This window comes from Delphinapterus leucas, chromosome 1 (assembly GCF_059928025.1).
Source record: "Delphinapterus leucas isolate spDelLeu-1000000601 "Yukka" chromosome 1, BTC_Dleu_Yukka2, whole genome shotgun sequence".
Lineage (NCBI taxonomy): Eukaryota > Metazoa > Chordata > Mammalia > Artiodactyla > Monodontidae > Delphinapterus > Delphinapterus leucas.
The window spans coordinates 160206880-160234227 of record NC_143129.1 but is presented as its reverse complement, the minus strand read 5'-3'; the positions used below and the strand labels follow the sequence as shown (position 1 = coordinate 160234227).

The following is a 27348-nucleotide window of genomic DNA, read 5'->3' as shown; positions in this document are numbered from 1 at the left end:
TCTCATACGCTGTACCAGGCACCAGTCTCAGAAAAAGTGACTTTCCTTTGCACTCGGTAGAAACCAAGAAGGAGCCTTCCAGGAACGATGTGGAGGAGGGAGAGTGCCTGGAAGGACTGGCTTTCTCCTCCCAGCGCCTGGCATAAAGGGCACAAGTGTAAGACTCTGGCAGACGGCCCCAGGACGCACTCCAACCCTCCTGGCTATGGGATCAGAAAGGAGGGTAACTGGCAAGGTTGTAGTGCCCCGAGCCTTGGACGCCTCATGTGCCCCTGCCAAGCCAGACGGGGGCAGCGCCGCACTCACCGCTGCACTTGGAGGACTCACGTCCCAGGCACGGCTGGGTATTCGGGAAACCAACTCTTGTCACAGCTGAGGAGGTGTGAGGGAGCTTCTGCCTTCTGTGGCAGAGAGGAAACAGTGGTGTAAGGAAAAGACCCCTTTCACCAGAACCAAGAAAACCCTGGTACGAATCCCGGCAATGCCACTGATAAGCTGTGGCCACGTAGAAAACTTTCTCAAAGCGTACTTATTTCACGGCTTGTTAAGGGTTGAGGAACATGTTAAAGGGCACAGCCCAGAGCTATGCGCTCAGTAGGTGACTAATAAATCCCAAGTGAATTTCAGCTCCTTCAATGTTTATAAATTTACCAAAAGCCCTCACATGTCTCCTGCCACTTGAGCCTTACAACTCTGTAAGGACAAACGTCATTATTTCATTGTACAGATGAAGAAGCTGAAACTTAGAGGAGGGAAAACGACTCACCCAAGATCACCTGTCTAGTAAGAGGCTGACCTGAGACTTGGACCCAGGTCTGGGCCACTTGAATTCAGCAAGGTTTCCCCAGAGTTGGCTATCAACACACTAGCTCCTTCCCCATATCCCTGAATCTGCTCCTCCAAATGTGCGCTCTCCCCACCTTCTCACAGGGAGAATTACAAACAACCCAATGCTTGAACAAGCTGGAGATGGTCCCCGGCCCCCATCATCCTGATTAAAGTCAGAGAGACCACACAGCCTGGACTCTCCCTAGGCAGGGAGAAGTTCTTTTCTTCAGAGCCTAGGGTCCCACTGGCTTTGAAAACCCTCTACTCTGCCTGAGAGAAGAATTCTGAGGTCCATTCTAAATGTGGTTGGGGTAGAGACAGGAAAGAAACACAAATTCTTCATTCCGTCCCGACAGATTGTCTCACGGACAGGGAAGAGGGTTCTGAGCACCAAGAGTCTATTTCCCCACCTGAGGGAAACAGAGAAAAGAACTCACATTGAACATCTCAACCCATGAGCCAGTGGCATGCTTAAAGGAGAGCCAGAAGGATTCCCACTATGATGATTCTCCCTAAATGTTTATAAATTTAATACGATTCCAGTAAAAATACCAACAGAATTCTTTTTTTATTGGGGGTGAGTGGGTGGGGTGGTATTAACTAACTGAAAATTCCAAGGAAAAAACCATGAGCAGGGGTGGGAGTGAGAGGGAGGGCTACCAAAACCTAACAAGTGTCAAGACTTTGGAAACAACCTAAATGGCCATCAGTAAGGGGCTAAATAAATTATGTTATACCCACACAACAGAAAACTATGCAACTGTTTTTAGAAAAGATTAAGGAAGCTCTTTACGTATTCATACGGAATGATCTCTAAGATACAGTAGGTGGAAAAAACGAGGTGCAAAACTGGATATACAGCATGCTACTATTTGTATGAAGTTATAGAGAATACAAAAATATTTGCTTCTTGCATTAGTCACCTATCGTTGTGTAACAAATTACCCCAAAACTTAATGACTTAAGACAAACATTTATTATCTGTTTCCATGGGTCAGGAATCCGGGCCCGGCTGAGCTAGGTTGCCTTTGGCTTAGGTCCTCATGAGGTTGTAGTCAAGCTGTTGCTGGGACTGTGATCTCATCTGAAGGCTCAGCTCGGGAAGAGGGTCTGCTCCCAAGTTCACTCGGGGCTGCTGGCAGGCATCAGGCTCTCACGTGCGCTCTCCACAGGGCTGCCTCACAGACGACCTCCCCAGGAGAGCAAGGGACAGCACCCACCATGGAAGCCAGTCTTTCCTCATAACCTAGTTCCAGAAATGACCACCACTACCACTGTCTTCTATTCATCAGAAGCGAATCTGTAAGCTCAGCCCACACTGAAGGGGAGGGGAGTATACAAGGGCATGGATCATTGGGATCTATGGGGCTATCTTGGAGGGTAACCACCCCTGCACTCATAGAGGCAAAGAATATTTTTGGAAGGACACATAGGAAACATTTAACACTGGCTGCCTCCAGGGAGGGGGACTGAGTAACGGGGAACTTTTCACTGAATATACACTTGCACCCTATGAATTTTGTACAATGTGAAAGTATCACTTACTCAAAAAATAAACCAAATTAATTGCAAATTTAAAAAGGACAATTAGAGGGACTCCCCTGGTAGTCCAGTGGTAAAGAATCCACCTTCCACTGCAGGGGACGCAGGTTCGATCCCTGGTCGGGGAACCTATATGCCACGGGGCACCTAAGCCTGCATGCTGCAACTACTGAGCTCGTGCACCTCAACGAGAGCCCATGAGCCACAAACTACAGAGCGCACGTGCTCTGGAACCCACGCACAACTAGAGAGAGAAGCCCATGTGCTGCAATGAAGAGCCCAAGCCACAACAAAAAGATCCTGTACACCTCAAGGAAGACTCCGAGTACCGCAACTAAGACCCAACGCAACCAAAAAAAAAGGAAAATAAATAAAATGGAAAATTAGGATAGCAATTTAACAGAAGAAAAAAGCTAAGAAGGAAAAATTATACTTAAATAATACATAGTTATTACTTAGCACCTTAAACATACTTGTGTCTATTCAGTCATGATTACTTGCTTCAATGAGGGAGGTTTAAAAAGCTCATTTTTATACACACACACACACACACACACACATACACACACAAACAAACAAGCAACTCCCATTTGCAAAATACATACTCTTGATCATGGCATTCACAAATTCATTCCAGTTCACCTTTACAGACCCATTTCCTGCCACTCTTCTGTCCCCCTGTGAACTCCAGTGACTTGCTATAGTCAACTGTTAATGCTTCCAGTTCTAGGGGGTACAGGCCACAAGCACGATGCCCACACACTTCCAGGAGGTATCAGCTTCCATTCTTTCTCAAATACTGCCTTTGCTTAGACTGTCCCTGTACGTGCAGCACCCTGCACTCCTTTCTGAGCCTCAAGGCCTGACTCAGATGTCACAGTCACCACGAAGTAGTCCCACAAGCAGTTGGCTGTCACCTCTATTCTCTCATGGAATTCTGTTTTGATCTCAAATACAGCATTATTATATTACAGTTTAAATCTCTTCACTTAAAGTCTGGTCCTTGGACCATCAGCATCACCTGGGACCTCGTTAGAAATGCAGAGTCCAGGGCCCCACCCCAGGACCTACAGAATGGGAATCTAAATTTTAACCAGATACCAGTGATTTACATACATTTTCAAACTTGAGAAACACTGGTTTAAATCTTTCCCTGGTTTAACTATAAATCTTTTTAGGGCTCTCCTTCACCTCTGTACCCACAGCACATCATAAGACCTGATACCAAATGTCTTGAGTTAAGTTATTTACAATTATTATATACGTGATAGATTTTTTTTAAATTTCTGGAAGAAAAAAAAAATTCCTGGAAGAATATACACCACATTATTAAAAATGATTACGTATCTGGTAGGTGGACATTGCGCATTTTTCACTTTCTGTAATACTTCAATCTTTCACAGCCAGAATGTATTATCCTTACAGGTAGAAAAACATGATGACTTAAAAAAATACATGTAAAATATAACATTATAATACATTCATAAAATGGTATATAATTGTGTTGAGCTAGATTCACAGATATGAAAAACTGGCCAAACTATATTAAGATTTTTTTAAAAGATAATTTAAACAATATTTATCAATAACACCCTAATTGTTTTGTTAAAAAAACTTGTGAATATGGACACTAAAAAGATACTTAACAAAATATCTCTGGTGGAGCTTGTTTTATACTTTTCTGCATTTTAAATGTTTTCTACAATTTTTCTGGGTTTTTTTTGTTTTTTTTTTTTTTTGCCATACGCGGGCCTCTCACTGTTGTGGCTTCTCCCGTTGCGGAGCACAGGCTCCGGACGCGCAGGCTCAGCGGCCATGGCTCACGAGCCCAGTCGCTCCGCAGCATGTGGGATCTTCCCGGACCGGGACACAAACCCACGTCCCCTGCATCGGCAGGCGGACTCTCAACCACTGCGCCACCAGGGAAGCCCTCTACTGTTTTTTAAAAAGCATATATCACTTTTGTAATACGAAAAATGTCATTTTCATTTTGAAAAATATCTATATTCTTTATTAAGCCTCTTTACATCCAATGACCCAGATTTTTACACCAGCCCAGGAAGCTGACAGGTCGGGAAGTACCTCAACCATTTCACTGATGAAGGCACTGGGCCTCAGAAACCCAACCCTGAACACCTGACTGTGAGCTGGTGTTCTCCCATCCACGCAGCCACCCCAAGATCAGAGAACTGTAGCAAGTCAGTCACCAGCTTTGGTTTAAAAAAAAAAAAAAAACTGTTATTTGAGGAGTCCCACTATCCCCAGTTACTTACTCTCAGATAGTAAGAGCAACAAGAGAACCCCTCCAAACACAAAGCATTCAGAATAATTCATGCTGCACCACCTCCCCCTGGTGGTAGGCTCTGGAAACTAAAATTGTTTTGATGATAAGGAGCTACCGCAATTCGAAAACAGTAACTGTTTTCCACCAACATCACCTCTACTTCTTTATTTTTTAAAAAATATCTATTTATTTATTCGGTTGTGTCAGGTCTTAGTTGCGGCACACGGGATCTTTCATTGCAGCACGCAGGCTTCTCTCTAGTTGTGGCATGCAGGCTTAGCTGCCCCTCGGCATGTGGGATCTTAGTTCCCTGACCAGGGTTCAAACCTGTGTTCCCTGCATTGGAAGGTGGATTCTTAAGCACTGGACCACCAGGGAAGTCCCACCCCTTACTTCTTTAAATCATCAAAGCCACTTTTTTCCATCAAGGAGTTGGATACTGACACAAATACACAAAACCAGGACCTGGTGTCAACGAGGCTCAGAGCTTTGGATGATGCTGGGGGCAGCGGCACTCTCTACCCCTGTCCTTTCCTTCCTTACCACTTCTGTGGCTGTTGCTTCTGCCCCCAGTGTTCTTCTGCATGGCCTTTCCTGCATCCTCTCTGTCTCTGTCCACTCCCCTGAGCCTTAGGAAAGGGCAAGGTGTGACCATGTGCCCTCACCCAGGACCTGGCATGAAGAAGACCCAACATCCAGCACAATCCTCAGGCTCTAGGCACTGACATTTCCAATAAGTCCAGTTGCAATGCTGACATTTCTTTAGAAATATCAGAGCGCAGTAAGGTCGGTCTTCAACTGCATCCCCCTAGTCTCCCGATAAACACACGGCTTCTTCACTCTTCCAGGAAGAAGGACACGTTCAACAGGATATCTGGAACAGGAAGAGAGAGAACACATGGCATACCACCTCTCCAGAAAACACAAAACATCAGATTTGTAAAAGCTACAAAGGCACCATGAGGGCATCTCTACATGCTTTCAAAGAGGTGAGACACAGAAAGAAAGGAGGGGAGGAGACACGAAGGACTAAATGAAAACCAGTACCTCGTACAAGGTCTGGGTGTTCGTCTTCCGAAATTCGGTCCCAGGCTTTGGGCAAAGCTTGGATGTTTCCCAAGTCTCCCCACTGGATTGAGGACAGAAGATACTTCCTCTTCAGGTACCTTCCTGGGAGTTAAGGAAGGTGCTCAAAAAGAAAATGAAATATGCTGAAGGAAGAAAATACCCTGGAGAGAGTTCCTGGGAGCTAGAAAAGTGAAAGCGCAGCTACTGCTACATTTACCAGGTGGGCAGGACTCGCCTCTGCTACACGTCTTTACCAAGCCCTTCTTTACACACATGGCTCTGGGCTACAGGGAAAAGGACAGAAACACTGTCCCTGCAATCTGGGATCTCACCGTGGTGAGAAAAAAACAGAAACTGAAAAGACTCTAAATGACAGGAAAGATTAAATTCAGTGGAAGTTCAGAGGATGACTTCATCGCCTTTAGAGGACAAGAGGAGGATTCCAGCACATAATGGATTCAGGGACAGGACATTTCCAGTGCGGCTGGCATGGAACGATGTGCAGAGTAGCAGGAAAGGTGGCTGAGAGGGCAGGTGGAGCCAGAACACAAAGACCAGCATGGGGGTTCTCGTCCTCAGAGCACCAGAAGCTACTGAAAACTCCTACACAAGCAACAGGATCAGAACGAGACTTCCGGAAGATAGATCTGTGGAGTGAGGCCACTCCCCGGGGGCGGCTTAGAGGGAAAGAAGCCAGGGTCAGAGAAACCTGTCTAGAGACTGCATGTGACTAAGGGTCCAAGTGAGAAACAATGGTAGAGGCAGTGTGGATAGAGAAGGAAACGACAAGAAGCACCAAGGAAACAGAATGGAAGGACTTAACAGCTGAGTGCAAACATTCTTACAACAGCAGCTGGCACACCATAAGCGCTCAGTGAGGGTGGCCCCAGCTACTGCTCCCACTGCCCACGCTGCTGTCGCCACCACTGTGGCCGATGCTGCTACGCTGCAAGCAGAAAACAGCAGGAAGGGGGGAAAATGCTGCTTAAGTTTCCAGACTAAGTGATCAGACAGGTTTGATGCTACAACTTAAGGAAACAGGAGCTGAACAGGAGGGCTGGACGGAGGATTTCAATTCTCCATTTCAGCTTGCAGTTCCGCGAGATTCCAGTGGGAGGCATCTGCAGGAAACTGAAAATCAAAACTAGAGGCAAGAATAAAGGTTGGCTTGGGAGTGATTCAAATGAAGGTAGAAACTCCAGCCAGAGGGTAGATGCGACTAACAGGCAAGAATTGAGAGGAAAAAGGTGAGAGAACTCCAACTAACAGGTCTTTCTGCTTCCACCCAAGTCCTTCCTCAGAACATAGCTGGGTGATACTGTTGAAAACATAGGTCTGATCAGGTTACTCCTCTACTCAAAACCTTCTATAGCTTTCCATCTCACTCAGAGTAAAAGCCAAAATTCAAAGACCTTGGAGGCCCCACCAGGCCTAGCCCTGCCTCTCTGACCACATCTCCTGTTAGACCACCCCCCTTTCACTCGGTTTGAGCCCCACTGGCCGCCTTGCTACTTCCTGAACATACCAGGCTCGCTGTCACCTCAGGGCCTTTACACTTGCTGTTTCTTCTACCTGGAACACTCTTCCCCCATGGTTCTCTCCCTCACCCTCTTCAGGTCTTTTCTCAAATACCACTTTCTCAGTGAGGCCTGCCCAGACCACCCTATTTAAAACCACAAGCCCACCCTCACCCCTCGCTTTCCTCATTCCCTGCTCTATTTTTCTCCAAGGCACTTATCACCATCTGACAATCTATATAATTTCCTTTTTTAAATGCCTATCTTCTAGCACCTAGAGCAACGCCTGGCAGGGAGCAGTTACTCAATAAGTGATTTAAGGAATGACTGTACAAAGGAATGCAGAAAGAATCCAAGTTCAAGAACCAAAGAGAACTGACCCATACTATACATTTTTGGGCAATCTTGTGAAAACTGAAATTAAAAAGACTTCCTGGAACAGTTCTGTACCTGAAATGTGTGCAAAGGATACAAACTTCGATAATGTCTCTCGATATCCTGTAACCACTCCAACATTTCAGCCACAGAGGGGCTTGTAGCTGAAGCCTGCAGGACAGCATCGAGGCTGATCATGTCTGCATGCTGCTCATAGATCTGAAGCACGTGTTCCACGTGGCTGCTGACTACATCACGCACCTTGAGGAGGGCGGCTCTGGTGGAAGAGTCTGATATTAGGCAATATCATGAGAAAGGCCTAAGGCCAGGTTCCTTAACCTCAGCACTAAGGACGTCTTGGACCAGATGATTCTTTGTGGTGGAGGGCTGCCCTGTGCGTTGCAGGATGTTCAGAAGCATCCCTGACCTCTACCTACTAGACGACAAGAACAAACCATGCCTCCACCGTTCCCAAGGTGTGACAATCAATAACGTCTCCAGATATTTACTGCCACACATCCCAGTGGGAAAAACTGCCTCCAAATGAGATCCATTGGTCTATGGAGATTGATGATGGTGCCTTGGAGGCAGGGGTGGCTCAAGAATTAAGAACTGACTTAAAGATGGAGAGGCTGAAGTTACATGGCTCTCAAAGCTGTGTGATGATGTTATTCCCAGCTGCCAAAGAAAGTAAAGGCCAAGCGGGCCTTCTGGGGCTGCCATACAGGAGAGCAAATGCTCACACACAGTCCAATGCAATGTACACGAAAGGAATAAGCAAGAGGAAACTGAAGCAACAAACCAGCAGTGTTCTCATGCTACCTCGTGCCCCATACTAGTGAATTCTTGAACAGGTAAGATTTGGGCTCTTGACACACCCAGACTACTGTGGATCTTAGGAAAGTTACTTATTCTCAATCACGAATAAAAACGGTCTCTTTTGTTCACTGTGCATCCTAAGTACCTAAAACATCGAGACCGGCAGACAGAACAACAAACAACTGTCCAATGAACGAAAAGGATTGTTGTGAAGAGTAAGTGCAACCATGCATATTAAGTGCTTCGCGAAGTGCCTAGCTTATGGTAAATTTTGTTATTATTCCATTGGTGACTCCAAGGGGCCCAGCCACCAAGACGAAGGCTACACCTTCCCAAAGGGCAAGGCAGTCCCTAGCCTAGAACTGCAGCTTTCAAAAATGTTTGACTGTGACTCACAATTAAAAAATAGACTTAAAATTAACAGCCCGGTACTCACACACAAACACGTAATCAACTGAAATAAAAGTCCACTATCTTAGAACGTACCGTGACCTAATTTAATTGATTGTCTTGTCTCTCTCTTTTACTCAGCTTAGGAACTAAGTCTGCTTCATTGTTGTATTCCTAGCACCTGTGCTTGGCATCCCATAGGTGCTTAATAAAATGTTTTTTGTACAAATGAATACAAAGAAGGCCCCATCTTTGACAGTTTCCTATTAGTCTATGGCACAGACTCTACACACTAGAACCTTCTCCTGTCCTGGTCAAGGAAAGGCCATACGTGCCCTGTCTCTTCTCTATCCTCAATTACCGGTAACTCTAAGGTAGAGGGTCTAACATTAGGCATAGTAAGAGCTTAGAGACGTGCTACTCGTGGCACGCAGACACCAATGAACAGCAGAACAAGTGGCCCTGGTGTCAGGCATACTTGGGTTAGAATTTCAGTTTTACTATTTACTAACTGCACAACCATAGGCAATCTGCTTGAGCCTCAGTTTCCTCACCGGAAAAATTAATTAAGTGAGGTTAAGTCAAAGAGGTGTTGGAAAGATTTTATGAGATAATGTATGTAAAACCCTTAGCGCTGGCACCTAATAAATTTACAGTATAGCTCCTCACTGCTTTTTACCTAAGAAAGACTACAGAGGAGGGCCAATATCCCTAAATACCACGCTCTCAAGTAAGAAGAAAAACACCCTTCCGACTGATCCTAGCTTATTAAACACCCAGTTTTAAAATCTTTCCGCCAAGAACGAGCGCCACTGAGCCTCTTACAGCCTCTCCCCTAGCCTGTCCAGGAGAGTGTCACCAGCCGCCAGCTGCTTGCGCCTCAGCCGCTCCTGTAAGTCTGGGAAGTCCCGAAGTGACGGCACATCCTCAAATCGTAGGTTCTGTGCGGCCTGCAGCTGCTCTGCCAGGTTGCTGAGGGAGGCCAGGAGGGGCGGGCAGTCCCTGAGAGCGCTCTGCCACAGGCCCTGCTGCTCCTCCACCACGGGAAAGCACTTCCTCAGGGCCTCCTGCACCGCGAGCAAAGGCTGGTCTTGAGTCATCTTCCGTTGGGGAAAGGAAAAAACAAAAACAAAAAAAGCATTAGGGTTCCAAATCGATAAGGGAAGGACCGGGTCGTGGGTGGGAGTTATTTCCGTTCGCAGGTGGGAACAGCGTTTCCTCAGGTAGGGCCGTCTACTCCTCCCGACAGGAGTTTCTAACGCGAGGCGTTGTCTTACCTTTAGAGGGGCTCTCGGAAGGCAGGACCCTTGTTTCCCACCTCGAGAAGCGTTTCCTGACTATCCCTCGGAGGAGGCTCGTCCGGGTTCGGGCAGTTTCCCGTTTTAGACTGCGGGTTCCCCGGGCCTATCCGTGCGTCCGGAGCCAGAAGCTTGTCTCCTCTCCTTGAGGCTGCGGGTCGCTTTCCCTAAACCAGCGGGAAAACTTAAAGCTAAAGCAATCAAAGTTTAAGAACCTTCCTAGGGCCCCAGCCTGCCTCCGAGTCTCTCTACGCATGCCCCAACATGGCTACCGAGTCGCGAAAATATGCCGTCAATGCCTTCTGGGTACTGTAGTTCTACATGTGGACTGGCTGTCTGATCGCAGAGCTTCCCTGTGATTGGTTATTGTGGGATCCTCCTAAGACGGCGGCTTCTCACTGGTCAGCCTGTGGCAGTTTGAATTTGGTGGCGGCGGTCGCACGTCCGGTTAGCCCCGGAGCCGCTCCCTCTCAGCTGAAGCAGCCAGGTTTTTCTCAGCCCCTGTTTCGGGACCCACAGGTGGGTGCCTCGCAAATCTTTTATGCCCAGGCCCCGAAGGGCAGGGGTCCCCCTCCAAAGCCCCTGGGGTGCCCTCCGCCCTCTCCCTCACCCTTGCGGCCCCTTGTCCCTCCCCGTCTCCGCCGCTGACGCCTTGTGGCTCGGCCCCCTCTCCCTGCAGCCTCCATAGAAGCGCCATGGCTCCGGCTAGGAAGGGCGGCAGTCGGGTGACCAAGACCAGCTCGGTACGGAGCCGAAAGCTCGCCTCTTTTCTTAAGGACTTCGACCGTGAAGGTAAGGGGCGGAGCCCGGGTGGTCGCTAGCACCTGGGGCAGTCGCGGGGTGCTGGCGGATTGGGGCGCTGGCAGCACGGATTCCAGGCCGCATTCGCCCGCCGGGTGACCCGTGTCCCGTCCGCTCTGCCCTCTCGCAGTGCAAATACGATCCAAGCAGATTCAGTCAGACAGGCAGAACCTCCTCAAGGAGATGGATAACTTGTACAACATCGAGATCCTGCGACTCCCCAAGGCGCTGCGCGAGATGAACTGGCTCGACTACTTCGGTAAGAGCTGCTACTCTTTCCCCAGGCCTCGGCCTGGAGCCCTTCTGTGGTTACCATGGCAGCCTTCGTCTTCTTAGTGAGGTCTTCCAAGATCACTGTAGGAAACTGCAGCCCTCCTCCTTCCCCCCACTCCCTGTCTCACCTCCCGGCTTTACTTTTCTCCTTAGCTCTTACCCTCATCTACCTCTGCAGGCAGGCAAACGTTTTCTCTAAAGGACCAGATAATAAATATTTTAGGCTTTGTAGGCCAGAGGGTTCGCTGTCGAAACGACTCAACTTTGCTGTTATAGTTCCAAAACAGCTGCAATGAATGGGCATAGCTGTTTTACAATAAAAACTTACTTATGGACACACTGAAATGTGAATTTGACATAGATTTCACGTGTCATGAAATACTCTTTTTTGGGGGGACGGGGGGGGATATTTTATCCAACCATTTGAAAATGAATGAGTGCATGGCTTGGTTTATTACCAGACCTCCGTTGGAAGGATAATCCCAAGCAGCTCTTCCTGCAGCTTAGGGAAAATGCCAGTTTAAAAATGGGCATATCAAATTGTGAAGTGCCAGGACTCCAGGGTTTTCCTGGCCAGAGAAAAATCCCAGCCTGTTCCCCACCCCCTTGCTAAATGTCCAAGGAAATGCAGAAGGCTGTCCTTTTGCTGGGTTACCCTTACTTTTACTGTTTTCCTTATTGTTAATTACCCAGTATATGGCCTCCTTCCTGGATAGAAATGCATGTTCTGTTCACATAGTAGACGTTCGGTGATGCTTTTGACTTCCCCTTTTATTTATTAACCTATGTGTGCATCTCCGCAGATCTTCATTGAGCATGTGTTAGGCACAGTGCTAGGTGCTGAAGATGCATTGGGAAATAAAACAGGCGTTGTCCGTGCCTCCAGGAACTTACAAGTTGGTGGAGAAGGATCATTTTTTAAATTTGGACGTGATTATATATTTTAAGTTATGAGTACTACGAAGGAGAATGGAGTAGTGGTCAATGAGCACATTTATATAGTGCTTTCTATGGCAGACAGGCACTGTACCAAGTGTTTTCCATATATTAACTGATTTCATCCTCATCACAACCATATTAATTGTTAATATTATCCCTGTTTTATAGACAACAAGATTAAAGCACAGAGATTGTTTACTTTGCTCAAAGTCTCATAAGCTAGTTAGTGACAGAGTCTACTTGAACCTAGGCATTCTGGTTCCAGAGCCTGAGTTCTTAACTATTATAGGGGATACTACCAGTTTTTCCAGCCGGAGGACCTAACCTAAGTTTTTATTCTACATCTAAACCTGCAAAGACCTCTTCATTCAGTACACATTTACTCCATACCTACTGTGCGACTTTTTTTTTTTTTTTTTTTTTTTTTTTTTTTTTTGCGGTACGCGGGCCTCTCACTGTTGTGGCCTCTCCCGTTGTGGAGCACAGGCTCCGGATGCGCAGGCTCAGCGGCCATGGCTCACGGACCCAGCCGCTCCGCGGCATGTGGGATCTTCCCGGACCGGGGCACGAACCCGTGTCCCCTGCATCGGCAGGCGGACTCTCAACCAGTGCGCCACCAGGGAAGCCCTGTGTGACATATTTTTGCCAGAAGCTATGGGTGTTATCTCTGTCCTCAAAGAGTTCAGTTCAAGGCAGGGCACTTTTACAGCTTTGAGTAGTTGTTGGATGTCACGATAGTGAGCAACTAACTCAGCACATTGCAGCGATCTGCTGAGAGAGAAAAATAAGCAGAGTTTGCGTTTGAGCTGAGTTTTCAAGTATGAATTAGAAATTTTTTGGGTGCAGAGGATTATTTCGGGCAGAGGAAATAAGTACCAGGGCACTGAGTCATGAGAGACAGTGGCACATTTGGGAAATAACAGGCACTTTGGTGTGGTGGAACCTAGAATAAGCCATGAGGGGAACAGTCAAGCTTGGAGAGAAATTAAACTAGGTTGTAAAGGCTCCTGAGTGTTGGATCAAGGGCTTAATCTGGTCAAGTGTAAGAAAGGTAAGTGGTCATATTAGGGAGGATGGTTTATTATTTAAATTATTAGAATCTGATAGTAACTAAACAAAACGTTCTTTTCAAAGCCCTTGGAGGAAACAAGCGGGCGCTGGAGGAAGCAGCAACAGTAAGTGACTTCTCCTATTTTTGAACTGTTGGTTAGTTTTAAGTTTAGTCTGTTCACAAAATTCAACCAGTGGGTGCTGACTGTGGAAGAGGTTCCAGAGGGGAAGTATCTGTGTCAACAAAAAAATTATAGTTGTCAAATGCTGAGTACATGAAGCCCAGATAATTTCAAGGTTTATAAAGAGAGGTAGTTCTTTTTTTGGCAGGTTCCTTGCAGCTCTTTACCGGGACCTTTGCAGGGGAAGTAGAAAGCCTAAAGTCCAAGTTCCTTTAAGCCCCTGCATCATTACACGGTGACCTGGCCTGCTAGATGAGGCAGAATAAAGAGTTTAGATCTGCACTGTCTGTTAACAGTAGCCACCAGCTACGTGTAGCTCTTTAAATTAATTAAAATTAATAAAATATTCAGTTCCTCAGACACACCAGCCACATTTCAAATGTTCAGTAGCCACTTTCCATTCCATCATCCGTTTCAGACAGCACTCGTCTGTCTAGCACAGCACTTTCTAAGCTAAGCCTTGACAGCTTCAGAATCCTCGTCTGAGTACTCCATGTAGTCTCTGCCAGCCCAGAGATGAAACCTGTGTCATTCCTAGTCTGTAACGACTATTCTGATATTTACACATGCCCTGCAAGAAAAGGCCTGTGAATCATGCCTGCTTTTGCCTATTCCCATACATATAGTTACCACTGGGAACAAATTTAATTAGAATGGCGACTGGAAGCCTTTTTGAAGGCCCCAGGGGCATAGTATAAAAACTTTTGGCCTTCTAGACTTTAAAAAATAAAAAAAATTTTTTTAAGGTAACTATGTGAGGTGCTGAATGTGTTAATTAACTTGATTGTGGTAATCATTTCACAATGTGTATGTATCACAAATCCTCATGTTGTACACTTTAAATATGTTAGAATTTTATTTGTCAATTATACCTCAATAAAGCTGGAGGGAAAAAATGAGAAGGCTGACATAGCATCAAGTGTGGTAGAGAATATGGGTCATTAGGAACTTGTTTGCTCCTGGCATGTAAACAAGTACAATCACTTTGGAAAACAATTTTGCATAATATTAAAGCTGAACACTTGTGTACCCTACAACCCTGTAATGCCCCATCCCTAAGTATATAGCCAAGAGAAAACTTGGACAGGTGTGCATCAGACACATGTATAAGACAGTTCAAAGTAACAGTGTTTGTAATAGCAAAATACTGTTGAGAGGAGACTGGACAAATCCATCGTGATAGATATTACATAGCAGTGAAAACAAATTAACTACAACCACGAATAGTGATCAAAAACAAAAGCAAACAAAATATTGTTTAAGCACATACACATTTGTGGAGAAACACACACACACACACACTTTCTTTCAAGCAAATGGAATGATGATAGTGGTTATCTCTAAGGAATGACAGAATTAGGAGACTGGTCACCTTTCGAGGAGAGGCAAGGAAATAGAACAGGGAAAAATACATAGCCTAGAAGCAAGTAATTGGCAATGTTTTAGGCCTTCGTTAGTATGGTGGGTTTATGGAATTTCAGTATTTTGTATTATAACTAACATAACAATCTTTTGTATGTATCAAAGAATATGTTTGGGGTTTTTTTGTTTTTAACATTTTACTTATTTATTTATTTATTTGGTTGTGTGGGGTCTTAGTTGCGGCAGGCAGGCTCCTTAGTTGCAGCTCGTGGGCTCCTTAGTTGCGGGAGATGGGCTCCTTAGTTGTGGCATGCGAACTCTTAGTTGTGGCATGCATGTGGAATCTAGTTCCCTGACCAGGGATCGAACCCGGGCCCCCTGCATTGGGAGCACAGAGTCCTATCCACTGCGCCACCAGGGAAGTCCCAAGAATATGTGTTTTAATTAATGTTTTTAATCTTAAAATATTGTTCCTCATGTTTGATGGAATATACCTTTTGTTTTCTGGCTGTGTTCATTACAGGCTGACCTGGATATCTCAGAAATAAACAAACTAACAGCAGAAGCTGTTCAGACACCCCTGAAATCTGCCAAAAGTGAGTACTTTTCAAAACCCCTTGTTGAACTGAGAGAATGAAGGCCTAGTGTGGTTGGCTGGCTGCTTGGGGAGACCTCACTGGAGGAACCTCTTCCCTCTAATGCCTGGTCCTCAGTCTTGCAAATCCAAAAATTTGATTTTAGCCTCTGCATTCAGTTAATGATATGCAGGACTGATAACTAACTGAACTCTTTAGACCAATGTGTGAGCTAAAGTGAAGGTGAAAGAAGAAAAACAAAAGCTGTGCTGGAAACCAAACAGTGTTGCCTGCTTGCTTCCCTGAGTTAGAGAGGTGAGCAAGGTTTGGAGAGGTGCTACAAGACACGTTAGTGCCGGCCAAGGCTCTCCCTGATGTGATCAGAAGGGTTCAAAGAGCATTGTGAAAGGACCAACTGTCTAAGCATGTCATTCCATGTTGCTCAATTCACTGACCCATCTGTGGAAAATTCTCTCACATACACGTCCAACACTCTGAGAAACACTATCTTAAAGGGTAAGTTTGGGGGAAGCTGGGTTGTAATTAGTGAGCATAGACTCAGGCCAGGGTGAGTTCTGTTATGGACGTGATGTCACTGTCATTAAGCTCCAGTAGCTCAATGCATCCAACTCCAGTGAGGATGAACCTGACCCAAGACCTGGAGTTTGGGGCTGCCCACCAAGCAGGCACCTTCTCCACTGGGCCAAGCCAGAAACACCGTCCAATTCTTGTTCCAGCTTGCCTTCCATCAGAGTTGTCCTGTAGCATGAAGACAGCATGATGGGATTTTCACTTTCCTAGTGTCATATTCCAGGCCTGCCCCAGCAAGGTTGTGACGTAATTGGACTTGGGTGTTCCTAGAGTTAGTTCCTTAGCTGCAAATCTGCAATCTGTTAGGTCGCTTTGGGTTATTTCTACATTTAGGTAATGTCCAATTTCTCTTGAATTCCACTTTTTTTTTTTTCGTATTTGGTGTGTGGGGTGGGGGGGCTAGTCTTCCGATTTCACCACTGGGAACTGAACACACTGGGACCCAGGTCAAACAACAGTAGAAACTGGTTTTGTGTCCTCTCGACCACCGGACTTCAACTACATTGTAAGCTTTTTTTTTTTTAAGGTAAATATACTTAGATTCTTATTTGTGTCAGGGAGAAAAAAAAAGCTTAAAAGTCATTAAGTCTGATCTCTCCTCCCATAATTAAATTTCTCTATGGAATCCCTGCTCAGGATTTTCTAGCCCATGGTTGTACATATTTAGCAGTGAGACTACCTTTCATCGATAGACAGCTGTAATGGTTAGAACGTTTTTTCTAATTTTGAACCAGAGTTTCCTGTGGTATCTACATATTGATACTGGTTCTGCTCTTTGAGGTCCCATAGAGCTGTCTTCCATATGACAACCCCTTAAATATTAAAAATTGGTATTATTTCCTCTGTTATCATCCATCCTAAACATCCCTCATATCCCTTTTTCTTCTAAGATGATAGTTGTAATAATTTATTATTTATAAATAGTATTTTATTATAATAAATAGTAATACTTATAGTGTGTTCAGCACCATCCAAGGGACTTTACATTCATTCGTCCCACAAATATTTAATAAGCACTTATATAGTAGGCGCAATTCTAGGGTTTGGGATGAATAACAAAGACCGTGTTTTTGTGGAGCACACATTCCAGGTCTCATCATATCCCTATGAAGTGGCTCCTCCCTTTTAGATGATCACCATGAAAGCCATGTGACCGAGTCAGAGGCAGGGCCAGGCCTCAAGCTCAAGGCTGTCTGACTCCAGGGTCTGCACTCTTATTCAGAATGCTGGGCTGCCGTACAAAGCATTATATGGGGTTTCTTAACCACTCTTGAGACCCTCTTTTTTGTCTAAACCCTCTTTTTTTTTTTTAAAGTCATCTTTATATTGGATCTATTTCTTGATTACAGCCTAAGCGTGCATAAGTTTTATTTCCTATAAGAAATGTGAATGCATAAAAGTTTATTCCCATGAGAAATATCACTGTTAAAACTTTCTTATAGCACGAAAGGTGATGCAAGTGGATGACATGATAAAGGAAGAAGAAGAGGAAGAAAATGAAAATAAGAATACTCAAACTGCAAGAGTAAGTAGGCATTCAGATTCAGGGCTGGAGCCTGTCAGGAGAAAAAGGAAATACTTAAAATACAGTATGCTCCCCCAGCACCCTTGGGCACAGCCTTTAAAATGAGTGAGATTTCACTAGCTGGAGAAGAAAGGGAAGGGAATTCCAGGAAGAGGAATGAAAGTGCCCTTTAAGGAACAGGAAGCAGTTTGGTATGGCTGGGGTGTAAACTGTGAGGGTGATCTGGGGAGAGCAGGGGCCAGAAAATGAATGGCCTTGTGTGCCAAACTTGGAAGTTGCAGTTTCATGAGGTAGGTCTTGGTAAATGACATGACCAGATAGGTATTTCAGAATAGGATTCGGGATAAATGGGAGAGAGGAAAAACTAGAGACAAGGGAACCATTCAGGAGGCTACTGTAATTCTTTTTTTTTTTTTAATTTTTTTTTAATTGAAGTTTAGTTGATTTACAGTGTAGTGCCAATCTCTGCTGTACAGCAAAGTGACTCAGTTATACACATAGAGACATTCTTTTTTATATATTTTCCATTACAGTTTATCACAGGATATTAAGTATAGTTCCCTGTGCTATATAGTAGGACCTTGTTGTTTATCCATCCTATATGTAATAGTTTACATATACTAATCCCAAACTCCCAGTCCTTCCCTCCCTCATCCCCCTCCCTCTTGGCAACCACAAGTCTGATCTCTATGTTGTGCGTCTGTTTCTGTTTTGTAGATAGTTTCATTTGTGCCATATTTTAGATTCCACATATAAGTGATATCATATGGTATTTGCCTTTCTCTTTCTGACTCTTAGTTCACTTAGTATGATAATCTCTAGTTGCATCCATGTTGCTGCAAATGGCATTATTTTGTTCTTTTTTATGGCTGAGTAGTATTCCATTGTATATATGTACCACATCTTCTTTATCCATTTCTCTGTCGACAGACATTTAGGTTGCTTCCATGTCTTGGCTATTGTGAATAGTGCTGCTATGAACATAGGGGTGCATGTATCTTTTTGAATTACAGTTTTGTCCGGGTATATGCCCAGGAGTGGGATTGCTGGATCATATGGTAATTCTATCTTGTAGTTTTCTGAGGAACCTCCACACTGTTTTCCATAGTTGCTGTACCAGCTTACATTCCTACCAATAGGGTAGGGGGGTTCCCTTTTCTCCACACCCTCTCCAGCATTTATTTGTAGACTTTTTAGTGATGGCCGTTCTGACCTGTGTGAGGTGGATTTGATTTGCATTTCTCTAATAATTAATGATGTTGAGCATCTTTTCATGTGCCTACTGGCCATCTGTATGTCGTCTTTAGAGAGATGTCTATTAAGGTCTTTTGCCCATTTTTCGATTGGGTTGTTTGTTTTTTGTTGTTGAGTTGTATGAGCTGTTTGTATATTTTGGAGATTAAGCCCTTGTCTGTCGCATCATTTGCAAATATAGTCTCCCATTACGTAGGTTTTTTCCTTTTTTTTTATGGTTTCCTTTGCTGTGCAAAAGCTTGTAAGTTTGATTAGGTCCCATTTGTTTAGTTTTGTTTTCACTTCTATTGCCTTGGGAGACTGACCTAAGAAAACACTGGTACAATTTATATTAGAGAATGTTTTGCCTATGCTCTCTTCTAGGACTTTTGTGGTGCCATGTCTCATGTTTAAGTCTTTAAGCCATTTTGAGTTTATTTTTGTGCATGGTGTGAGGGTGTGTTCTAACTTCATTGATTTACATGCAGAGGCTGCTGTAATTCTTGAACTGAGGCACTGACGCTGTAAAAAGAGAAGGGATGGTTCTGAGATAAGTTTTATAATGGAGAGTAGGCAAGATTGGTAGAGGGAAGGACGGACCAGAGACGACTAGGTGGTTTCTAGTCTAGGGAACTGCCATCCGGTGGCATGTGGGGCACAGGAGGAGGAGGAGTGCTGGGTTAGGGCTAAGGGGAGCAGTCCCTGTGTCAGTTGTTTGGCCTGCTGAGTGTTCAGTACTTCTCCAGGGCAGCTCGCCCTGACAGAAATCTCAGCCTGGAGCTCAGGCAGAAGTAAGAGACTGAGAGACAACGACTCCCAGATCTTTAGGTGGTTGTCCCAGCGAGGGAGTCGATGAGGTTGTACAGGGAGAACGTGGAGGGGAGGCTGAGGATGGACCCTAGGAGGGAAGGTAGAAAGAGGAGCTTGTGAGGCAACCTGCAGAGGGCCAGCCAGAGAAGTGGGGAGGTGGGTAGATCTTAGAAACAAGGGAGGGTGTCAGCAGGTAAAGGGTGATTCCTGTCAGGTACCTCCGAGGACTCAGCAAGGGTGAGGACTGCTGAGGGTTCCTTGGATTGGGCACCTGGGTGCCCTTAGTGACCGTCACAGCAGCACTTTGTGAGGGGGTGGGAGTGGGGTGGGGAGACCAGCCAGGCTGTACTCAGTCCAGAAGACACTTACCTTTACTCTCAGTCCAAGGCCTCTATTCTGAAGACTCAGGCAGTATAGATTCTTAGTTGATCAATTATGTTCAGAATTATTTAAGTCACTGTGAATTCTGTGAGATAGACCTTCTGATGTTCGGTATTAGTTTTCTTTTCCAGAGCTGGTACCCTTCTCCCTTACCTTTCCCCTTTGCAGGGCCTTTTGTAACCTCAGTTTCATTTGCCTGTGACTTCAGGTTAAAAGGTGTCCTCCATCCAAGAAGAGAACCCAGTCCATACAAGGAAAAGGCAAAAGTAAAAGGTAACAGGTTTTCCAGATTTAGATGTGTTTTTGGTTTTATTGGAGAACCACATTCATCATGGCAGAAATAGGTGGTAAAAGGGCTTTTGTGACTTGTGTTCAAGTTGAGCTTCACATCATCGAATCCTACAGTATCCGAGCTGGAGGGGCCTCTAGACACCGTCTGACCCAACACCTTCTCTGGTTCTTCTGCCCACGTTCTCTATCTTCCCCCCCGCCTTTTTTTTTTTAATGCAAACAAGGAGATTAAAACCCAGAAACACAGAGTAAGCACTGCATATTTTGTTCAGTTACCTGACAGTCCACGTATAGAACTACCCACAGTCGGTCACAAAGTGGCTGTCACCTACCTGTAGTTAGTTTCTTAAAAGATTCCTCCTCGGGCTTCCCTGGTGGCACAGTGGTTGAGAGTCCGCCTGCCGATGCAGGGGACACAGGTTCGTGCCCCGGTCCGGGAAGATCCCACATGCCGCGGAGCGGCTGGGCCCGTGAGCCATGGCTGCTGAGCCTGCGCGTCCAGAGCCTGTGCTCCGTAACGGGAGAGGCCACAACGGTGAGAGGCCTGCGTACTGCAAAAAAAAAAAAGATTCCTCCTGTTCTTGCTAAATAATGAGTCACCGTAGACTTGGAACTCTTTATGCTGGGAGTTGGGGGGAGGGGCTGCCTCTTAACAGGCTCAGGAAAGTAGTCACTGGGGCGTGTGTCTGTGAAGCGGTGGGCTCCTCCCACTTCTCCCTGGGCAGTGGGAGCTGCCTGGCAGGAGGACAGGAGCTCCAGCTGGGGGGCCTGCAGGGTGCTGAGGGGCTGGCTCCTTCCCCTCATTCGTTAGCTTGATTGATAAGTCAGATTCTGGAGGCAGGCGGCCTGGGTTCGGAGTTCTGGCTCTGCCCTAATTGGCTGTATGATCTTGGGCAAGTTATTTAACTCAATATGCCTGAGTTTCTGCATCCGGAAATGAGGATCATGGTGCTTCTCAGAGGGTGGTTAGGAGGGCTGCACGAGCTAATGTGTGTAACGTGCCCAGGATAGGCTCTGACGTGGTCAGTGTTACCTGCCTCTGCGGCTGCCGCCCCTGAACCTGAGAGTTGGCGTACCTAATGGTCATGTCTCACCTGTAGGTCAAACCATTGTGCCACTGTTACCCCAGCTGTGGGCCGACTGGAGTTGTCTATGGTGAAACCAACTCCGGGCCCGACACCCAGGTTTGACTCAAGGTGAGTATTGACAGCAGCACTTGGATTTTTGTGGGAGCCCAACATTTGATGTTTGCCAGAAAAGAAGGGTGTTTAAGAAAATACTGGGAAGCCCTCACAGAGGAGGGTAACCGCCTGGGTTTCCTAATGTTTGCCTCTCCCCTGAGTGTAGGTTTGCGTGTTTTTGGTGACAAAATGATTCTTTATCTGTCCCTGATGACTAGGAGGCCTCTAGTGACTGTTTTGGTCTTTTCCGATTCTGATCAAGTTTATTTTAAATTGGTAGGTACTCTCCCATACTCTTGGTAGGAGTGAAAATGGACACCACCTTTTGGGAGACCAGTATAAACAAGGATGTTCTTATAGCATAAATTAATCCCTTCCATAGTGCTGGTCAACTAGATAGGACATGGGGTATAGCCATTAAATAAGTACATCCGCATGTGCTGATGGGGGAGAGCTTCATGATCACAAGCATCTCCAAAGCAGGTGGCAGGGCAGCGTGTCCTAGATGACCCCATTTGATAGAAAGTTTCTGGAAGGACGCGTAAGGAACTGAGAGTGGTTATCTGGAGTGGGGAGAGTGAGGAAGACGACTTACCTCCTACTTCTAATTGTCTTCCTTAACTGCTTATTGTTTTTTTTTTTTACATGAGTATATAGTAAAAGACATTTAGGGAAAAATAGATGGCAGCATTTTAAAGGTCTTGAGAAAGTCACTTTGGGAATTAATATAATGATGTAATCTCTGAATCGTCCAACTTTGACCCTGGAAAAGTACTCCTGATGGAAGCGCTTAGCCACTCTTGGAAATATATTAACCACAGTTTATTTCTGACTTTGTGGATGGATGGATGGATGGATGGATGGATGGATGGATGGATGGATGGATGACTGGTATCCATATGGAGCTTTGGACCTAAAATTTACATGGATAAGAATTAACTTTCGCTAGATGTATGTTTGATAATTACAACCTCCTTCCTCCAGCTGTGTTTAGTCAATACTGCTTTTTAACCCTAAATTTAGAATGCGCCTTCTTAGAAATGTGTGATTTGAAAACTGCAGCTTGAGGCCAGACGGGGTTTGGAAGGATTCGTAGCGCCTGGTGTCATTCAGTCTGCCAAGCCATCTTTACAGAGATTTTCCCACTTTATAGGGTCTTCAAGACCCCAGGCCTGCGTACTCCAGCAGCCAGAGAGCGGATTTACAATGTCTCTGTAAATGGCAGTCCTCTTGCTGACAGCAAAGAGATATTCCTCACTGTGCCAGTGGGAGGCGGAGAGGTAAGTGTTCCAGAGGGCGATCAGGCCATGGCGTGCTGCTTACTCAGCATTTCTTTCTCTTGTCCATCACCCACTTCTCTCCCAAAACCCAAAGTCCCTTTGGTTGCATGGCTTCTGATATCCACATTTCTGTAGGACTCAGAACCATTTCCTCTCGCAGGTTAGAGCTCCAGACTGGGAAGATCCTTGCCCAGCTCTGGGTTTCATTTGTTCATCCACTAACATTTGCCCATCTGTCTTGTAGCAGGTTCAAGATGTAGAAGACATTCCTGCCCTTGAGGAGCAGTTCAGTAGTCAAGCTAGGCTCCCAATTAACCATAACATGTGATGTGTGCAGTAAGGGAGATATTAAAGGGCATGCAGAGGAGGGCACTATCGGGGTGCGTGTGTGCTTAGTCTGGAAAGGGGAGCTCGAGCTGCGTCTTCCACTCTGTAGCTTCGAGGGGTCTGAAGCAGGCAGAGCAAGTTGCTGACCTCGGCTCCTGGGACGGAGGGGTTGGTTTATCTCAGATGAGGTCTGCAGGGCGTTTCTAAGCTAACGTGCACCCCTTATACTCAGCTGATCCAGCTATTGGCCCAGTGATAAACACCGACGTCACTGTCTCTTTCGGATTAACTCCCCTCCTGCCTGCCTTGCCATCCCCCTCCACAAGTGCAGGACATCAAGGGGCCCCCGGAGCACACTGGGCTGCTGGGTGGAGGTTCCTGCCCTGAGGGACGTGCCACTTTAACCCTCTCCCCTCCACACAGAGCATGCGGTTATTGGCCAGTGACTTGCAGAGGATTGATATCGCACAGCTGGATCCAGAGGCCTTGGGAAACATTAAGAAGCTCTCTGTAAGTCTCGGGTTCCTCTCCACACACAGGAGGCCTCCAGTAGCCTTCTGGGTTTAGCCGTACTTAGGATTGCCTTTTGGGTCTGGCCTGCTGCTTTACACTTACAACTGTGTGGCCTCTTTCCCCCAAGGGATTTTGACTGTTGTCCTGCTTACTGAGCAGCAGTTCTGTCCCTAAATTGATGCTGAGTTTTGGTCCAACCAGAGTGCCTGCCACAGAATTTCCACAAGAGAATCAAATCCTGCCTCATTCAGGCAGTTGGTGCCTGTATGTTAGGGCACAATTGACCCCCCGGGAACTGAAACTTCCTCACAACAGTTCGGGAACAGGGTGAGGAGCTTGCTACCAGGAATCCCACAGAATCAAAGAAAGCACTGAACGGGCAGGCCCTCTGAGTGGTGGGACCACCAGTGCCAGGATTGATGGGGCTCCGCTCTGGTGCACCAGCTCCTTTAGCAACTCTGTCTTTGGGGCCCGTGCCCTCACCGCTCTTGCACCTCGTCCTTCCCCCACTCAGCGGGTAACCTTCTCCACGAGGCTCTTGGTTCTGTTCTCCCTTACCTTGAGTCAATATGTGGATCTGGGTAGCCACACTCCCAGCTCTGACTCTATTGCTCCATTGCCCAACGCGGACAGTCCAGTTTCAGTCTTATTTAAATTCTCAAGAGGAAGAATTGAATTAGCTCAGCTTTGGTCAGACGGCCCTCCCCGGTCCCTTCCGCTTTGATTTTGGCTGGTGGATGGGAACACCTAGTGCAAACGTGACTGCTGTAGGTCCCCCCTTCTGGGGGGAGGTCTGTGAAGGGTACATCCAAGTAAGGGGATGGGCGGAGCTACTTTCCCAAACATGTTGTACAGAACAGAGGCCGGTGCTGAGATCAGGCACATACCCAGCCCCCCGGATCTGGTGACATCCATCATCTAGCTGGACCTACAGCATTGCTGTTCCCAAATTATACCTTCACTGTCTCATTTGAGATGGTATTTTGCTCCTTTGTTCAGATGAGAACTGGAGATTCAGAAAGGTTAGTTCGGTCTGCGTTGGTGGTATAGAGGAGAGCATAGCTGCCTTCCAGAAAGGTTAGTTTGTTCATGTTACCAATAGAGGATGGAGGGCTGAGATTCACTCAGACCAGCCCGGCCCCAAAGCCAGTGGTACCTGAGTAGACTATGTGCTAAGTGGGCAAGCCTGCCCAGCTTCATCCTCTCTAAAGGGCCTCTCTCCTTTTCCTTTCAGAGCCGTCTTGCTCAAATCTGCAGCAGCATACGGACTCACAAATGAGGCTGCTAGTCCAAGAAGCCAGATTTAACAGGATGGACCTTCAATGGGCACTTCTGGGACCCTGAAGACACCTCTTCCCTTCGGCTTATTGTCTGTTTGAATGTGAAGTTCCAGAGCAGGGAGAAGCGTTCCTCTTGGAGAATTCAGGAAATGTTGCTATTGGCACCTCCCAACCCAGATGACAGACACTGCCTCTGTGTCCATACAGTCCAAACCTCCTGCCATTCTCCCAACTGGATTCTCCTTCCTGCTCTCAGAGCTGCCGCCTCTGCCTGCTGTAGCTCCACGTCCTCTTCGCCCTGCCCTAACTCCAGCCGGGGCTGCACAGGGGAGCCTCATGTTCTCGGGAAGACTGCCAACTCGCCCTCACCGGAGAGCCCGCTCCAGCTGGCGTTCCCGCCCTGTGCGTGCTTGAGGCTGGGAGCTAGGCTCAGAGAGGTGAGCTCCGTGAGAGGGCAGCTCCAGGAAGCTGGGAAGGACTGTGCAGATGGGGCCAGGACCTGTCACAGCAGTGACCACAGGAGGAAACATCTCCCCTCCTGCACACATCCCCTCCCTCCTGTGGTGGGTACTGACAGGGCTCTGCAATCTTAACACCTGCCATGCCCAGTAGTTTGGTTTCAAGCTGACTTGTAGACTAGTATTTTGTATTATCCCTGTTTACCAAAGACCAAAACTTGGTTTGTGGGCAGTTTCCATGTCTTACTCCTCTGCCTCTCTGGTTAGTCCAGTTAGTGGGAATCTGGATAAGGGAACTGTAGGGTTTAGGTTAATCGGGGGTTTTTACATGACTGGCCGCAGAGGAACTCCAAGCTGTCCGTGGCCCCGTGGCCCCACCAGGCCTGTAGACTGCAGAGAGCACTTCTGTCTTCTGAGGGTCATGGGGGAGTGGGCGTAGCTTGCCTGGTGGCCTCATTCCTCACGTCTGGCCTCTGCCCTGGCGTGGGCTGTCACGTGGGCTGCGCTCCAGCCAGCACCTGTGCCCCAAAGAATCATCAGATGTGGTCTGAGAACGTGGGAGCTGAGAGTCCCCACCCCAAGCCTGAGAGCACAGCGTTCTGTGTATGGCTCTTTGTTGTGCTCTGTATTATTTTCCTACACGACCATTCTAGTCCAGTCCTGTTCAAGATGTGTTCTTTTCAAGTTGTTTTATTCTCCCTTTCCTGAGACTTTTGTACATACTGTTTTCCTGAGTCATGGTATCTGTAAGCTGATTTATTCTAATCAGAGCTACTGAAAGGTACCTGTTTTCAATAAATTGTGGATTTGTTTTTAATTGATAATTCCGCCTGCCTGTCATCTCCAAGCTGTGCTACCTGGACCAGAGACAGTTTTGGAGCTGAAGCTATTGGAGTGGGGGTCTGCAAGCAGCTACTTTCCTCAGAAGATGCGAAAACCTTTACTTCAGGCAGAACCTCTCTGATACCTGAAGAGGGGGCCCTCTCCCCAGGATCCAGGTCACGGGTAACCTAGCCCAAGAAGCTTTTCCCCAACATCTTCCTTCATGAGCTAGAAATTTACATCATGGAGGCACAGTATCTAGAGTATCTATAGTTTACTTGTGTAGCAAGTCTCGTTGGCCAGGGACAAAGCAGGGGCCCAGGTGATTCAGTGATCGTGCTTCTCACTTCCCAAGCTCCAGGATCTGGCAGATCTGCCTTCCTGGAATTCGCTCTTCGCCGAAACGATCGACGTGGGGCTCACGGCGGAAGAGAAGACAGACTGGGGTCACGGTTCAGCAGGTCATCGGTGTTGACAGTAGGGAGAAGGCCCTTCAGTCAGTGACAGCATTTAGAGTAGAGGTTACTCATTTCAAGCGATTAAGTCACCAAAGCTGAGGCTTCTACCTTTTCCTTCATCGTCTGCTACACTGTTGTTAAGTAGAGCCTGACATCAAGAAAACACTTAGGATCCAACATTCTTTACTCAAAGCCACCCTCACCCTAGTTTGGCTCCAACTGCACTACTGCCTAGTCCCAATTGCAGGGAACGTGTAGTATGTAACAGGTCCCTAATAAATACCAGTCACACGACAAAGACGGAGCAGTCCTTCATTCCATATAAGAGTTGGCTTGGAGACAGTAATGAGCTCCCCATCCCAGGATTTAAGGCATGGGCTGAACTATCACAGGGCTGGCATGCGGCAAAGAAAATTCAAACCTTACCGCCAGCCCACAGACCAAAAAGGGCCGCAAACGCTTTTCACTGTTTGGATTTTGTCTTTTCAAATTAATTGCTAACAATTTAAAAATGGTGAGATTTCACAAAAATAGTCACTAGCCACCCAAAAATATCTAGCAACACGGGCCACAGTCAAGAGGAGCTGTGTAGCACTTTTCCTTGGCCCTCAGAGACCTCTTCCCATTCAAAAGAATTCTTACCTCATCCCCGTGGGCAGTTTACTTTGTAGCCTCTGCTGTGTGTATAAAGCAAATAAAAGCAGAGCTGCTCTGAGCTGAAGGGAGGATGAGGCCTGGATGAAGGGAGGATGAGACCCTCCCCTCACCAGGGGAGTTTCCAATGAACAGTAGTTTCATTCTTTGCCCTACAGCCCCCCCCCCCCGATCGTTCCAAAAGCCCTACTTGGGACGTCCTGTTGAAAGAAGTCCAAATGTGTTGCCTTATGAACAGTTA

General features: G+C 46.5%; 2 protein-coding genes across 4 annotated transcripts; one reads left to right on the top strand and one right to left on the bottom strand.

Moving 5' to 3' along the window:
* AIRIM (AFG2 interacting ribosome maturation factor) lies at positions 1 to 10403 on the bottom strand. The gene is made up of 5 exons (XM_022575274.2): positions 10101 to 10403; positions 9649 to 9923; positions 7712 to 7891; positions 5702 to 5820; positions 1 to 5528 (listed from the first exon to the last, which is right to left on the bottom strand). Exons 2-5 carry the CDS (start codon positions 9921 to 9923, stop codon positions 5491 to 5493), a joined length of 612 nt encoding a protein of 203 aa, XP_022430982.1. The 5' UTR covers positions 10101 to 10403; the 3' UTR covers positions 1 to 5490.
* CDCA8 (cell division cycle associated 8) lies at positions 9930 to 26202 on the top strand. Of its 3 annotated transcripts, XM_022575282.3 has the most exons (11): positions 9936 to 10640; positions 10801 to 10913; positions 11053 to 11181; positions 13269 to 13309; positions 15252 to 15324; positions 17337 to 17419; positions 20052 to 20116; positions 21235 to 21330; positions 22469 to 22595; positions 23346 to 23432; positions 24670 to 26202. In XM_022575282.3, the coding sequence occupies exons 2-11, from the start codon at positions 10817 to 10819 to the stop codon at positions 24712 to 24714; spliced, it is 843 nt and encodes a 280-aa protein (XP_022430990.1). In that variant the 5' UTR covers positions 9936 to 10640; positions 10801 to 10816; the 3' UTR covers positions 24715 to 26202. The 3 variants fall into 3 exon arrangements, with proteins under 3 accessions (XP_089751937.1, XP_089751929.1, XP_022430990.1); XM_089895803.1 differs by lacking the exon at positions 24670 to 26202 and having other exon boundaries at positions 9933 to 10640; positions 23346 to 24663; XM_089895811.1 differs by lacking the exons at positions 23346 to 23432; positions 24670 to 26202 and having other exon boundaries at positions 9930 to 10640; positions 22469 to 23330.
* Positions 26203 to 27348: the final 1146 nt, after the last annotated feature.

Bases quoted from the DNA above. Each gene is read 5' to 3' on its own strand.
- AIRIM (XM_022575274.2), bottom strand. From the start codon at position 9,923: ATGACTCAAGACCAGCCTTTGCTCGCGGTGCAGGAGGCCCTGAGGAAG. The intron at 7,892-9,648 runs GTAAGAGGCTCA...CTCTTCCACCAG, and splicing joins GACAGGCTAGGGGAGAGGCT to AGCCGCCCTCCTCAAGGTGC. The intron at 5,529-5,701 runs GTACTGGTTTTC...TTCCTGTTCCAG, and splicing joins ACACCCAGACCTTGTACGAG to ATATCCTGTTGAACGTGTCC.
- CDCA8 (XM_089895803.1), top strand. From the start codon at position 10,817: ATGGCTCCGGCTAGGAAGGGCGGCAGTCGGGTGACCAAGACCAGCTCG. The intron at 10,914-11,052 runs GTAAGGGGCGGA...GCCCTCTCGCAG, and splicing joins TAAGGACTTCGACCGTGAAG to TGCAAATACGATCCAAGCAG. The intron at 13,310-15,251 runs GTAAGTGACTTC...TGTTCATTACAG, and splicing joins CGCTGGAGGAAGCAGCAACA to GCTGACCTGGATATCTCAGA.